The sequence below is a fragment of the Pectinophora gossypiella genome, chromosome 10 (assembly GCF_024362695.1).
Source record: "Pectinophora gossypiella chromosome 10, ilPecGoss1.1, whole genome shotgun sequence".
Lineage (NCBI taxonomy): Eukaryota > Metazoa > Arthropoda > Insecta > Lepidoptera > Gelechiidae > Pectinophora > Pectinophora gossypiella.
This window is the reverse complement of record NC_065413.1, coordinates 11,839,456-11,855,605: the sequence shown is the minus strand read 5'-3', so window position 1 is coordinate 11,855,605 and position 16,150 is coordinate 11,839,456. Positions and strand designations below refer to the sequence as shown.

At 36.7% G+C, this 16,150-nt stretch overlaps 1 protein-coding gene across 1 annotated transcript; it reads right to left on the bottom strand.

Moving 5' to 3' along the window:
* Positions 1-5,439: 5,439 nt before the first annotated feature.
* On the bottom strand, positions 5,440-15,656 carry LOC126370414 (peroxidase-like). The gene is made up of 13 exons (XM_050015252.1): positions 15,652-15,656; positions 15,355-15,417; positions 13,878-14,020; positions 11,370-11,537; positions 10,793-10,980; positions 10,092-10,380; positions 9,635-9,835; positions 9,430-9,541; positions 8,980-9,136; positions 8,263-8,430; positions 7,785-7,983; positions 6,010-6,115; positions 5,440-5,677 (listed from the first exon to the last, which is right to left on the bottom strand). The coding sequence occupies exons 1-13, from the start codon at positions 15,654-15,656 to the stop codon at positions 5,440-5,442; spliced, it is 2,037 nt and encodes a 678-aa protein (XP_049871209.1).
* Between the last annotated feature and the right edge of the window lie 494 nt (positions 15,657-16,150).

Genomic DNA, 16,150 nt, shown 5'->3' with positions numbered 1-16,150 from the left:
CGTGTCTAATAGGGGAGTCAAGGAATCGGCCTTTGATAGACTGGAATGGAAAATGCTACACAGACAAGAGCGTGGCTCTTAAATTGATGATGATAAACCAATGAAGGTTCGCAAACGCAAAGCAGTCGGGAAGTACCGTGAAATTACATTCACGGTGTGTGAATGTGTGTGTGTGTGTTTGCATACGAAGTATCTTAGTAATACTTATTTACGCAAATCCCACACATACATTATATTGCGGTTGTAAGGTTCGAATAGGCACCGGGTGTGCCTAAAAGCCTGTCCGACTTACTTTAGCATTGAACTCCTGTATGGGTATAAATTTATTCCTACCTATTTGCAATATGGACTCCATTGTGGATTCCAAATAAATATTTATAAATGTAGCTGTATGTAGCTAACCATTGTAATTTTTTTGTCGCCTTAATAACTTCTGGGTTTACTGAGCAAGTATCTACTACTTACATTCTTCTGATCCATCAGTAAATTATTAGGAGAATTAAGTAATTTTGTTCATGCTGGTCCACCATGAGACAGTGAAGGAACTCCCACACGAAATCCAAGTCAATAGTATTGACAACTTTGTCAAAGAAGATACTTTTTGCAAAATCGAAATTTCTTTTGACTTTGTATGTCGTGTGAGGTCATCAATAAATGACGTAGTCATTTCATCATCATCATCTCTTTAGCATTATCCTGTTTACCTAACCTGAAAAATTGACTGGTCCGGTTTTTACAGAAGCGACAGCCGGTAATGTAGTTATTTAAAAATAGAAAATAAGTCAAAAAGAAAAATGGAAATGAATTCTCATTATCTGGAATGGCTTCCATTTCTAGCTTAGCATTTGTAATTTATCTTTGACCCCGTCAAATACTTTATTTAAAAAAGATGGAGTAAAAAATCGACCTGAAATAGAATCCACATAAATGATTACGACTGTGTTTACCCATATAATCATAGAGCAAGACTACATTTAGTTAATTTTGATTATGAAAGATTTGTTACAATGTGTGGATTGATTAGTTTCACTTTTTTTTGACGTGACTTATTGTAGATTTGCCGTAGATAGCATTAACTATTTGGCAGGAAAAATGGGGAGCGCTGAAGGCTCTCACCCGATACAACGTTTAAGACATCAGGCCTGAGGGTTTCACCACACGTAAACTGTAGTAAAGAAACGCCACTGCTGTGCGATTGTTTTGCCACTTCGCATATAATTCACTTTAAGTAGGTAATTACAAAAGTTACGAACACGTCTGACAATAAGAGATAGATCTATGAATATAAAATTAATTTAAAAAGTAAAGAATTAACATTTTATATAAGTAATCTTTTTTTAAAAGGTATTTTTTTGTTGCAATTGTCAACAAGTTTAATTAGTAAGATAACATCACCGATTTAGGATAGTCTCTAAGGAAAATGTTATTGACTGTAAATAAGTTTACAAATAAAAATAAATAACCGCGATCTTCGGGCCGGAGCATAATAGAATGGTTACTGTCTTACTGTGGCCCTTTTGACAGTAAGTAAATAAAAAGTAAAAAAAAGTTATTTTGCTCTATGTGCACAAAGATGTGCGTTAAACGTTAAGCATTTTGCATCGATTACATTAAGTGAACAAAAAAAAAAACAAAATTGCCTGCTTATGTACTACCTACTAAGAATATCTAGGTTTACAGTTTATTTTAATGAATGTAACAAAACCGATTTTTCTTAGCAAACTTACTCTACTTAATCAAAGTTGCTACCAACAGCCTTTCAACTTGTTCAACAATCTCTTTGGTGGTAATAAAATAAATGTGAAAAAGTGAAGGAAGTAGTGCAGCAGTCCTCATTTATTCAAAGGGGAATTGAAGTAATTTCCAGACGGAAAATTAAAAAGAAACGAGCTTATCTTCGCGTACCCTCGGCGCAATTACACCGGATAAAACAAGTTTAAGCAATGGTGGATACAAACTGGAGTGTTTACTTGTAAGGGGACATAAAAATGGCTTGGCTTTTCATACATAATACCTCTATACCCACATCACACCAAGCTTTCTGTTAGATCGACTTGTTAGGTGGCGAGAAAGAAAGGAAAGGCTAGACCATTTCGTTGCCCGCGTTTGAGCAGCATGATATATCTCTGAGCCCGGGTCGATGAAAGAAAATAGTATGCATCTTGCGAATAAAGTGAAGTAAAAAAATTAAATGGAATGTTGCAATCCACAAAAATAAAAAGTAAAACAGAAGCGAGCTTATCTTGGCGAACCCTGGCTGCAATTACACTCGGACTAAACAAGTTTAAGTTTTTTGCCCGCATTGGCACTGGCTCGCTCGCCTTACAGCCAGTGCGGTGGGAATATTCAAAACTGCGCCAACTTTCCCAATACAATGTAGCTATGTGCTATTTAAGCGTTAAAAAAAAATCTTTTAAAAATTGGGAGGAATCATTGATCATTGCGTGAATTCGTCCGCAAGTATTTCGATTGTTCTATCCATCCCAGTTGATCGATAAAAGTCTATTCTGGAACGTTTCTGGGATTCAAATTTTCTGTGTCAATTTTAATATGAATTTGTTACTAACAAAAAAGTGAAAACAAATAATAATAAAAATAAAAAAATAAAAGAAAATGTAAATATACATCTATGTGCGTATATGTGCGTGCGTGTGTGTGTATATATTATGAATTTTAAGAATTTTTATTTAAAGATATTTGAATTTGAAAACAATACACAAAATATTTTTCACATACAAGATTTCTCCTAAAATAAAATAAATATTTTACTTACTAAAAAAAAAACATATCGCAAAATCACTGGTTTGTTTGCTTTTTTTTTAGTATACTCACCTATTTTATTTCCGTCCAGTACAAGCAGCGGAAAAAAATAATATTTCCACATTCCTCTTATAAACCATTTTTGTTATAGAGGCGGCTCACGACAACACACACATCAGAACCTCGATACCTGGGTGGTCGACGATTTCCCTTATTCAGTGCTTAACGCTATCGAACCACTAGGGTCAATTAATTCTTTCAAATAAATTAAATTTTGTACCGGCGTGAGAGCCTTCAGCACTCTGCATATGTCTAGCGAAATGGTTAATGACATTTGCGGCAAATCTACAATAAGTCAAAAAACTTCGCTTTTTGCAACTGCTGAAGAGATCTTAAAAGTATCTTAGAGGGCTCTTACAAGACTAAGTTTGCCAAGAAAAATCTCTCAAACTCGGCTTCGGTTTAAAAGGTTAATTATTACCTATCTCTCAATGCTACCTCGACTTGTAATAAATCCTTTTTCTTTTTGCGCAATTCATTTCAGTTTCTTAAAACCGGGATTGGACTTACTTTCAATTGGTGTCAGGTTATCTTTTAGATAGTTTATGTAGATTGCAGTTTCCGTGGTCTAGTTCTTAGAGCGTTAGGCACACGATCTGGAGGTCCCGGTTCGCTTCCCGATGGGGACACTGTCGAAATCACTTTGTAAGACTGTCCTATGTTTAGTAAGAACTCAAAGAATCACCTGATTGTCTGAAAAAGTAAGATGATGTCGTTGGTCCCGGCTACTAGCCGTAAAAACACCTCCACCAACCCGAAGTGGAGCAGCGTTGTGGAGTATGCTGTATAACCCCTCCAGTTAATTGAGGGGAGGCCCGGCAATAGGACGTAAATAGGCTGTTTATGTTATGTTTCATGTTATGTACTTAGGGTTATTATTAATAACCCTGATACCAGGGTTGATGAGGTTGGTTTTTTTTTTGACGTGACTTATTGTAGATTTGCCGCAGATGGCATTAACTACTTGGCCGGACAAATGCGATGAGGTTGGTAATTCACCCCTTAACCTACGTGATAGAATAAGAGAAATGTGGATTTTTCTTAATATCATTTATTTTTTGTATTTTGTTTCTTGTTTTTTTTTGAGAGGTTTTTATTTATTTTACGGAGTCTGGCATCAATTATTACTTACGATGATGATACAATCGTGTTGTTGGCAAAACACTTTTTTTAGGATAGGACTCATGGGTGGATGATGAGAATTATTGCGTTGACAGCGACTCCCCGAACACCACAGTTCGATGATGATTCTAATGAGTGCTATTCAGAATTGTTACAAAACCGAAATAACGTCTAGAGGAAATACAATACAAAACTCTTTTACTCAAAACAAACATTTAAAAATTGACGTTTAACAAAGACTGACAGGTACAGGTTTTTATCACAAATCTCAACACTAGAGTCGCGCGGCGAAGGCGCTAGTTGCGCAGGGTATATCTACATCTACATACATTGATGTCTAATTAATATGTTACTGTGGTAAACCTCATTGTCTGCATATAATTATTCATCATAATCAAAAAGCCCGCATCATCCCACTGTTGGGTATAAACCTTCCTCCATTTTGCACCACTCTTTCGGATTCTGTGCTAATCACAGCTTTCCCGCTGTTGCAACGAAGTCATCCGACCACCACCGGGCCGCTGGTCTACCCACTGACCTTTCCTCGTGGTCACCATTCTCGACCATCCTCGCCTCTAGCTAATTGTCCGGCCCATTTCCACTACAGACTAGTAATTCTCCTACCCACATCATGACTTTGGTCTTTCGACGGATATCAACATTGGGTATACGAACCACGAGGAAGATGTCTTACATGGTACGCACCATTTTTGTGCAATTTTAATTTTGTGCATATGCTTTTAGGTAAACGTCCAAGCTTCAGCACCGTATGGGAGGATGGGCAGGAGACATTGCTTGAAAACCAGGCATTGAGGAATTTAATAAAAACCGACGCGTTTCCTCGGAGACTAAGCGAGACAAATCATCGAGCGCCGAGTATAACTACAGCCTATTTTGATTGGCCTTGGCTGGCGCACGGCCAAAAGCGTCTCGTGTACTTCAAGCCACGATGAAAGCTTGGAAAGCCTATAGAATTGTATATGTATGGTAAATGTCGATTTCAGACTCAACCGTCCGTGAACTTCAGTAGTAAAATCATGCGCGGAATTTATTCAGACTGTCTTTACCCAGTCACTCGTAAAGTTACGGAACACGCTAAATAGAGTGGAAAATGCAGCCGGCAAATTGCACAGTAATGAAAACATTGAAACACTGTTTGTTTAATGTTTATTGACGATGATTATTTTCAATTTGCTATTCAATCAACTAAATAACTCAACCAACTAAATAATCAACTAAATTAATGTCCATTTATTTTATTGTATTATTATAATTATGTAATTATATTAAACAAAATTGCAGAATCCCAAAATACTTTGAACAAAATATTTTGTTATGTTAATACAAATTATGTTTTAAATTCAAATAATATTAAATTATTATGCCAAATATTCCTATTTAGCTGAACGAATCAGTTATTTAATTAAAAGGGAACAATTAGACCTACTATTATTTTAAAACCGGATTTTCTGATATTTAAATTATCAGTTAGAATTACTACTCTTCATTTTTGGCAACTTCGGTGGGATTATATGAGAGTAAAGAATTAAAAAAGCTGGTATAATCCGAGATCATATTTTGGGGGTCGTGACGACCTGTTTCCTTGTGGTTGATGGGGTCATTTTCGTCTTTCAACCTTTCCCGACGTCCCTCATCGCGATTTTTGTAACAACTGGAATCTTTCCATTTGGTTAGGTCAGGTCCAGGAATGTGGGTGCAGGGTACGTGCGAATTTCTGGAACGGTCACATAAGTTTAGTGATTGTTTGTAGAATTTGTAAATAAATACACTAAAAAACCCAAAAGAACCAACATAATCAAACATGTTATTTATGATTACTTAGTGATTTTCATTCATAAAATAATGAAGATGAAAAGACAGTAAAGGATAAAAAAAACGAAGACCATGTTCGCAAAGAAAAAAATGTTAATAAAGAAAAGTAATACTAGGACCACACCGGCGGATTTGAATTCAATAGTTAGAATTGTGAATGTTATATATCATATTATTCAACATCATTTATATTGATATATGTATAGAAAATTACTAAGGAAATTGAAAACAGACCCGTGACCTACATTCAGGAACGCCTGTGGCTGAATGTGTTTGATGCCCTCAGCGTTGTCACACACCAAACGAGCTATATTCGCCCTTCTGATCTCATGTAACTGACCTGCGAAAATTCACATCAATTCTTCTTATCGTGTGGGTTGTGAGGTGGAATACCAACCTCATCAACCCTGGTGTCAGGGTTATTACTGAGCGGCCAAAGGCCCCTGACATGGCTCATACAACGACTTCATACTTACATCAGTGAGTAGCAACCGCGAACAACGACATAACGTGCTAACAGCCTATAATGTCCTAACCAAATAAGGGATCACAAAGTATTTTTTGTGATATGTCCCCACCGGGTTTCGAGCCCGGGGCCTCCGGATTGTGAGCCCAACGCTCAACCACTTCAATTTATCTCCGATAGATTATCTTCGGATTACTTAAATAAATAGGCATTTACACGGTGTTTTTTCGTCAAATGTAATAACATAACATAACATCACGTCTACATTCCCGAAGGGGTAAGCAGACTAATATACACACGCACGGTCACGAGCAGTAATATGTATACACTTTGGTACAAGGTCACATTTACTTTTTTGACAAATTGAACTGTAAGTCTCAATAAATGTCAAATATGTTAGTGCGACAGAGTCCTTAAGTGGGTACATTATATTGCTCATGACTGTACTCCTCTCCATGCGACATTTTATCACTTCCATGTGTAGATGGCGAACAAACAAATCGAATAGTAGGTAAATATCCTATCTACCCTATTCTTATTTTTATATAAAATAAAAAAGTGCAAAGTAATTGACAAAGTGCACGGTGAACTGGAAGCTTGGTAAATTTGAATACGGATGTTCCAACGTAAAACCAAATGGATCGGGCGAGAATTTTAAAGTAATGTCAATATTCTCTCGCCGAAAGTAAGTGACGAAATTAATTAAAATTTCATATTCGAAATCACAAAGTTATATTTGCGAGTGCATCAGATAATATTCGGATTTCGTCGGCTAGAGAGAATTCTTGTTTAAATAGGTACCTACTAACTCGAAGTTTTTAATGGAAATTCGTATCATTACTATTTATTTGGGGCGGAAGGCAAGAGGAAAACCACTGCCCTATTTTTCCCTAAAAAGGTAGCATGGAAAATGCTGCACCAACAAGAGCGTGGCTCTTAAATTGACGATGATGACTATTTATACTATTATGAATTATGTAATCATGATGAATATTATGGCTATAACCGGCTTGTTTCTCAATCGGGGATTGCCAGTTCGAAGTACGATACCGGCGTGATGGGTGGTGAGCTGTATTGACTATTATCACTCACCACCTATCACGTTGGTCCAACAGAAACCTCGGTGAGATATGGGTAGGTACCTAGTTCACCTTGCGATGGTTGTACCTCAGAGTAACCCAATTGGGGTACATATCGTGAGCTTCTGTTACGTTGTCAGCCTCCGTGTAAAAGCCTCCGTGGTCTAGTGGTTAGAGCGTTAGGCTCACGATCTGGAAGGTCCGGGTTCGATTCCCGATGTGGACATTGTCGAAATCACTTTTGTGAAAAGTAAGATGATTCCGTGCTTCGTAGGGCACGTTAAGCCGTTGGTCCCGGCAATTAGCCGTAAAAACACCTCCACCAACCCGCATTGGAGCAGCGTGGCGGAGTATGCTCCATACCCCCTCCGGTTAATTGAGGGGAGGCCTGTGCCCAGCAGTGGGACGTATATAGGCTGTTTATGTATGTTATGTTGTACTAAAGAAGGTTAACAATAACTCACGTAAAGTCAAACTATGCATCTGATCGCCTCGTTCGAACCAGAATCGATCAGAAAATCTCCAAAGTTGAATCTGTTTCGCCATAATGCAGAACAGTGTTGGCCCCACAAATCCTCCTTTTATGTCATGTTCGCTTATAATACCCGCTAGTAAATCCACATCTTCTATTTTTTCATAAAGATCTTTCAAAGCTAATATTTTCTAAAAAATATTTAAAGGATTTGATTAGTTTGATTCGCAAGGAGCTAGGTGGCAACATTTTCAAATTCTACAAACCGTTATACAATTATTACTCGTGTGAATTAACTAACCACATAACGTCAAAGAGGTCGCATACTCGCATTAGTGGGTGTCTTTTAATTCGTACGGGTTATAATGTGCCAAAACGACAATACTAAGCCACTCGGCTAAGCTCTCAGTTTGATTAAACAATCGGCAGAAATTGAAAAGTCTGTCAAAGAAAAATAAGGAAAAATATACCTCCACATCCATTATATCGGAAAAATCTTCAAATTTCTTGGCAGGTTTCATGCCGCACAAATGACTGTAATCATTATATCCTCGAACACCCAGATCTCTACCTCTCTGTATATCTATTGAGGATAAATCATGAGCCCTCTGCAAATTCCCATAGTACTTCTCGGAAATCTTTGAAAGAGAAAAAATATTTGCGTTAGTAACTTTTACTTTGTGTTTTCTTGTTCGAAAGGTTGAATAGTAGTTTACAGTTTATAAAGTTTACAATATGTTAACTTCAGATGTTAAATCTAAGCTTCTAATGAAAAACCCTATAGGAGCAAGCAGAGCTAAGTAATCTCTATGCATACATACTCCTAAAGATAGAACAAGATGAAGTTTGTGCTGTCAATTCTTCTCAGTCATAACCATGTTTCGAAGCGGTGGTAAATATTTATTGAAGGATAAAAATAAAAGAGAATCCTGACTTTCAGTAAGAGTTCTCTGACGATCCTACATTGAAAATAAACATTTTTAGTTAGTATTTTTTGATTTGACTGGACAAAAAAACGACATGTTATTAAAGTATCTGCAGGTTATGTTATCATCTATAAGTAAGCCCTATTATTGTACATAACGTATATCAACATGTCTGGGATGATCAGTAAAATGATTTTTTTTATAGTGGCTGGCCATGAAAACCTAATTAATTTGGTTAGAAATTGTTAAAACGAAAGGTACCTCAGGGTCTATGATGTCATCTGACTTCGCGGCGCGCTGATAAAACGTACCACGATTGATTTCTTCAAAGTTTCTGGCAGTCTCTATAAGACCTTGTCCGAACAGGGTTTCGCTTACTGAGAATTCACCTATCAAATTATATTTTTCATTATATCTCCTGAAAATGATTTAGCAAACAAATTAACACATACTTCACATACATAAACATAAATAGCCTATATACTTACGTCCCACTGCTGGGCACAGGCCTCCTCTCAATCAACCGGAGAGAGTATGGAGCATACACACATACACACAACACATACTTCACAAAATATTAATATCATTAATTAGCACAAAATAAAATAATACATATTTTTCGTGGTCGTGGTTCACAAAAGATTTTGTCGAAAATATAAATATACCGCTTGTACTCACTTGATTCTTCCATCCAAAAGCGTGTGTAAGTACCTGACAGCAATCTCAAACTCTGAATAAACCAGAGGTACCTCGTCTTCATAGTATGGAGATAGCCGCTCCACCCGGTCAGAGATCAGATTATAGTGGATCATGTTTTCGTATCCTTTTCAAAAATGTAAAGATTTGAAAAATAAACCAAAGTTTAGAAATACATGAAAACTTTCAATTTGAATATGTAATTTTTGACCTTACTTACCTAAAAATAATGGCAGCAGCTCATATAGGAATATATTTTGCGCAGTTGCTATATTAATTTGACGAGCAACTTTGAACAGGCGGTCGTCTTTCCAACAAGGATTCAGATGCCGCAACTCCTTAGCAATACGATTGTGCTCCCTCATGAAGAAAATTGTTAGTGTCGTGGTTCGAAGGTCGAAATTCCCGACCTCTGCGAATCCTTTAAGGAAAAGATAACGGTTCTTCAAAATATACAGGTGCGCTCTAAAGTTGTCGTCTTGGAGTAAATTCTAGAATCTTGAAAATTTCTCTAGCATTTTCACAGTTAGAGTTTCAAAGAAATTGAACTGACTTTTGGGACGCAGCAACAAGTAGTGGAAGTAGTTCTGACTATAAATTTAGTTTTAGTCTGCTTAAGTATTGCAGTACATATATAAAACGTTGTTTCGCTGTACTAAGTATACGCTACCACTTACCAAATTTATAACAGACGGTTTCATTGCGTTCATTTTGTAAGCATATGTCGTTATTTGTTATATTAGTTACAGCCATTGTTAGCATGCTGACTTCATCACGAGACTCTAAAGTTACATTATTAACTGTTCTGGTGATATTTCCATCTCTTGATATATTGAATGGTACGTATCTATCGCCTCTTCGCTCAAGTCTTAAAAGACCATGATCATACTCTCGAACATAATCAAGAGCTTTTTCGTCTACCCCATACACCGTCGATAAGTCTATTAGAGGCGTTTGGAAGTTTATCTGAAATTAAGGCTATCTTATAATAAAATATGGTATTACAGTTTGCAAACTTTGTCTATTTATTATGTACAAAATGTTATAGAGAATATAAAGGCTTTAAGTTGCTGTTTTCTCCGAAGCACTTACCTCTTCCAAGGCATTACTTTCCCGGCTACATAAGTGAAGTTTAAACTTTGCGAAACACAATTTAAAATTCAGAAAATAAAGGTTGCAAAAATTCTCTCAGTATTTATCGGGAACATGAAAATACGTCCACAAACGCAGCAAAGTAGCTTCAAACTTTGAACGTCCACAAACTTGGGAAGTTATCACAATGTCCTCGGCGCTAGTCATAGAAGACGTCAAACGAGTTTAAACAGCAAACTTCCTATTCATACGTATCAAAACATGCATGCATCAAAGTTGTAGCAACCTGTTCTGGGGGTATTATTTCGGGAACGCAGCCAGCGTCTTGGAAAGTTTCAGCTCGGGAGAAGTTTAGGCAGCGTATATCAGTCACTCGGAGATAGGGGTCGTCGGCAGGAACAGGGATGGGCTTACAGCGCGGGTCGAGTTGCCCCTCGGGCTCGCAACAGTACTGTCTCCTCTGCAGATAGTCCCCTGGAATTATTTACACCTCGTTCACTAGGTCACTTTATATTGTTTTCGCGACCTACTTCCCTGTTTGGCGTGGTGAAATGGGACGGCAAGCCAGAGACGGGCGCAGAAACTATCTGTTTAATTAAATACGTTTACAATGTTGTCAAAGTTATCCTAGATTCAAGTTGACAAGGAACCTTCAATGTTTATTATGAGGCTTTTTGGACCTCATTTATTTCGCCGTGACATATTGTAGATTTTCCTCAGATGACATTACCTACTTGGTCGGACTGGACCTTAGATGGAAAAAAAAATATGGATATGATAAAAAAGCGTCACCAGCCAAAAAGCCACGAGGATAGTGAAGATGTTGCTTTTAGGGAATCAAATAGATACTAGATGATACTTACTGGGCCCATTTAACGCGCTGACATCCAGATGGATAAACTCGAGGTAGTGGTAGGCTGCGATGGTTAAGGAATGCTTGTCTTCCACGCGTCCGTCAGTCTGTAGCGCCGTCCGCACTCGCCGTGCTGATGGCAAATCCTTGTTGTTTTGGTCTTTGCGGATGTCTTTATCTATGAAATGCACGTTTATCAATCAACCAAGTGCTGTGCAGCACAAATATCGCCGATTTAATTTATTTAACAGATCATCATCTTCCTAGCGTTAATCCGTTTTTCACAGGGGTCCGATTACCTAATCAGAAGATTTGACAGGTCGGGATTTTTAATGATGCGACTGCCTGTCTGGCTCCTTTTAATTAATTGAACAGATATAATTTGGGAATCACAAATAATTATCTTCTTCGCTAAGTTATAAATAACTTCCAAGTTACATAAGAAGACTCCGAAATAGAAACAGGAGTACACTTGAAAATAAAATATGACCGAGATCGCTAATTTTGAGAAAGACATCTTGGAAATTCTTGAAGTGTCTGTAGACTTTTTATTTCTAAATTAAGGATTCTTAACGGAAAACAGAACGCATTAATAGCAATGATCTACTATAATAATATTCTTCTTTAGTGTGGGTTGTGTGGTGAATTACCTATCAACCTCATCAACCGTGTGTCTGGGTTATTAATGAGCCGCCAAAGGCTCCTAACGTGACTCATGTAACAACTACGTACTTACATCAGTAAGTAATAACCGGGATCAACGGCTTAACGTGTCTTCCGAAGTACAGATCATTTTACTTTTTGGTCAATGAGGTGATCAGCCTGCATTGTCCTAACCAAACTAGGGATCACAAAGTGATTTGTCCCCACCGGGATTCGATCCCAGGCCGGAGGTCGTGAACCCAACGCTCAACCACGGAGGCTATTATATTATAATATCACGTAGTATGACAAAATTGTGATATAATAAAATCCTTATTTATATTGGAGGTAGTATTTATTACCTTTGTCTATAAATTATTCTTCAGTAGTGAAAGACTTTTATTAAATGGACGTATCTGCGTCTTGAATAAATTATCTCTACGTATATATATGTATAAATGATAACCACCAAAAAAGCAGCATGCACAATGCTGCACCGACAAGAGCGTGGCTCTTAAATTGATGATGATGATAATGATAAGCAGCAAGCGTCACAGTCTTTATGTCAAAATAGGTATATTTAATTAATTCTATATAGTATCTAATATTGATTGGAGTCCACAGAATCATAAATCGTATGAAAATAACTTGCAATTCTCTCCTATACATTGAATATTTTTAGATTTTCTACGTATTTTTGTCTAGGTTTATAGTCTGATTGGTCTTAAAATCTCGATCTTGATTAAAATGTGTGAGGAATGATACGACAGATCTTCCTCTATTTATATTCAGTAGAAAAAGAACAGAACGTAGCGTAAGATATAATAAGAATATAAATATATTTTTTCCTCTTCAAGTTTCGAATCTAAATATTATGAAAAAGTAAAATAAGAAATGAAATATTTATGTAGCAGGCACGTTTCATCTCTTCGTCTCGTCTAACTTTTCCTCTCTTCTACATTTTAAATTATTACGCGTGAATTAAAAAATAAACACTTAATCATATTGTGATTATCATAAAAACATTGGGTCCAATTTATGAATTAACTATTTATAACCGAATTATGAATTTAAATTGTGAGGAGCTCGGTGGTGCAGCGGTAAACGCGCTCGGTCTACGATTGTTGAAGTTAAGCAACTTTCGCAAAGGCCGGTCATAGGATGGGTGACCACAAAAAAAAAGTTTTTATCTCGAGTTCCTCCGTGCTTCGAAAGGCACGTTAAGCCGTTGGTCCCGGCTGCATTAGCAGTCGTTAATAACCACCTATCCGCACTGGGCCCGTGTGGTGGTTTAAGGCCCGATCTCCCTATCCATCCATAGGGAAGGCCCGTGTCCCAGCAGTGGGGACGTTAATGAGCTGGTGATGATGATGAACCAAATTATGAATTAAGTATTTTTTTAAGCACTTTGTGAAAATAATTGATCAGAAATATTATCTCAAGCTTACAACTACATCCTAATTGGGGTAGTCAGGGGTAAATTGATCAAGAGTTGAACTAAGCACCCACGCCGTATCACCGTCTATAATGGTCCAAGCAACCTCATAATATTAATTAATAACTCTTTGGTGTAAGCCCAGTACCGGGGTATGAACCGGCGCTCCCCGTTTGAGTACCAAGTCCATGAATCACAGCGACTAAGCAGTGACTAAGCTCTTTTCAACATCGATTAAAAATAGGATTTTTAATTAAAGCACATAATAACGGGTTCTTACCGCGTTTAAATGGGGATATGAGACTCCTGAACGCGGTAAGAACCCGTTATTATGTGCTTTAATTATGATAATAACCGCGTAAACTTAAAACAATGCATAGGATTTTTAATCGATGTTATTTTTTTCTGTTTTTAATTAGCTCTACATTGCTAAATACTTACTGTCATTTCCATAATCTACTTTGAGTAGCCTCAAATAAGGTCCTTTAGCTGATCCTTTGGAGGGGTATTTGAAGTTGTTGCACGTCCCATCAATCCTCCTGCCTTCGTGAGGGGTGCATGGTTTTACATCTATTGTGCACACCCTGTTAACCGTAGAATAGTTTATTATGTAAACCACAAAAACAATATTTGTGGTATGGTGACCTTGGACACAAAACTTAAGGTCCCAAGGTTAGTTGCACATCGGGTATATCATCGTATTATCTAATCTGAATAATCCCTCAAAGTTATCGTTACGATGTCACTAACACTCTGTTCGTAGGTACTAGTACCAACATCTGAAGATGTAATATAAAAAAGGTATATGTGTGTCGTAGGTTTTACCTAAAAAAACTTTTTTTTTGGTAGTAAATGTTGTCTTTCCATTTGATGAATGTATATTAAATAAATATCGTTTCACTAGTTATAAGTTTTAGATGTCTTTGATATAATAAATATATATTTGAGGCGAAAGTACTAAGTCGCTAGAATGCTCATTGGATAGACTTAATATTATGTAAATGAAGGTGCCCGTGACATTCGGTAAAGAAATTGCTAATAATTTTCCAAGATTTTATGTCCTTATTCTAAAAAAATATCACCTTCATTTTCTTGTAAATTTCAAAATACGTAGGTACTAATAAATCGGCCTAAAGTTATATTTTCCAATAACAATGACGTCATAAAAACAAAACGAAAGACGGACTGAAAACTCTTTTATTCAAATGGGAAAGACAACAACATAAGTACACAACTATAATATTTTCAGTTGGGCTAGTCAGGTAGAGGTACATAAGTACATACATACATACACTGACGCCCATCTCCCATCCGGGGTAAGCAGAGAGTATGAAATTCCATTTGCTTGCTTCCATCCTGAGACACGTCTCTCTCTCTCTGTCTGACTCTGTCTCTCTCTCTCTCTCACACACACACACACACACACACACAAACAGGTATATCCATCGTAAAATGAACTAAGTAGTTACCCACGTAGCCGAGCTTGCTGTTAGACCAATGTAATAATAGGTGGTGAACCGTACCGCAAGTTGGAAAGCTGAACAAGTAAAATGTAGAAATACCTATGTTTTGAACTTTGAGAACAGAGTTGTATCTACAATCGGGTAGTTTTCTAGATACACTGATTACTAAATAAAGACATATCTAAATGTGACAAAAAACGTTATCTTTTTTCTATTTAATTTATTTATGAATTTTAATAAAGAAAAATGTAATAATGTAATTTATTTTATTCTTATTTTTATAATAAGTGCGATATTTTGTCACTTTTTCTATGACGGTCCAGATTGCTTTTTCATACAAATTCCATAATAATTTCGTGTTCTGACGTTGTAAAAAGTAACTGATTTAGCTAGTTGGAAACTACCCTATACTTGTATAATACAAGGTGCGAAAAAAAAGTTCTAAAGAAACTCACTTTGTGGCATTCTTGCTTCGCAAATCCTTAGCCAGCGCGTCCTCCTCTATCTCCCCACTATACCTGTCAAAGGGAACGCCATTCACGCGTATAAATATCCAACTAAATATTAAAACGTGAAATAAATAATTCATTTTAGGCCACTGAATTGGACGTGCGACTAAAGCGTATCCTTTGAGCAACTACGGCAAATGTTCGCCAAAGGACGAACCATTACCCAATTCATTCGACGAAATCGGATTTTCGTAAAACTAATGAGTAATATGTTCCTGTCGTAATTTAAAAACGAAGAAATACGACATTGTAATAAACGATTCGGTTAAACATGAATATGCATACCTAGTGTTTGAAAAATCTTACTTTTGTATGCAGAGTTTATGATTTTCTTGACAAATTAATTTTACTCCCAGAAAAAACATAAAAACAACATCATTACCACAAAAAAATAAACTTCGTCCAGTGTATATTTTGTCGTAGCAATAAAAATGTCAATTATTCAGCAACTTTTAAAATGGACTAAGTTTTATTTACATCGTCGAGTGTTCCCGGACCGCGATGTATCTCTGAGAAAAAACTTTTAATGAGTTTCTGTGTTTCTTTGCTCCCAGGGTAATGACTCAATGTGGTGGACATCTCAATGTGACTCAACGACTAACTTGTACGGATGAGAATATAAAGTCAAGAGAGGAAATTTAAGTTAGACGGTTTGAAAATCGTGACAGAAGACGTCTCCCGATGTTTATTTTTGAGTTTTTGCTGGAGTAAAGTGTGAGTCTAAAGGTTAACAAGTACCTAT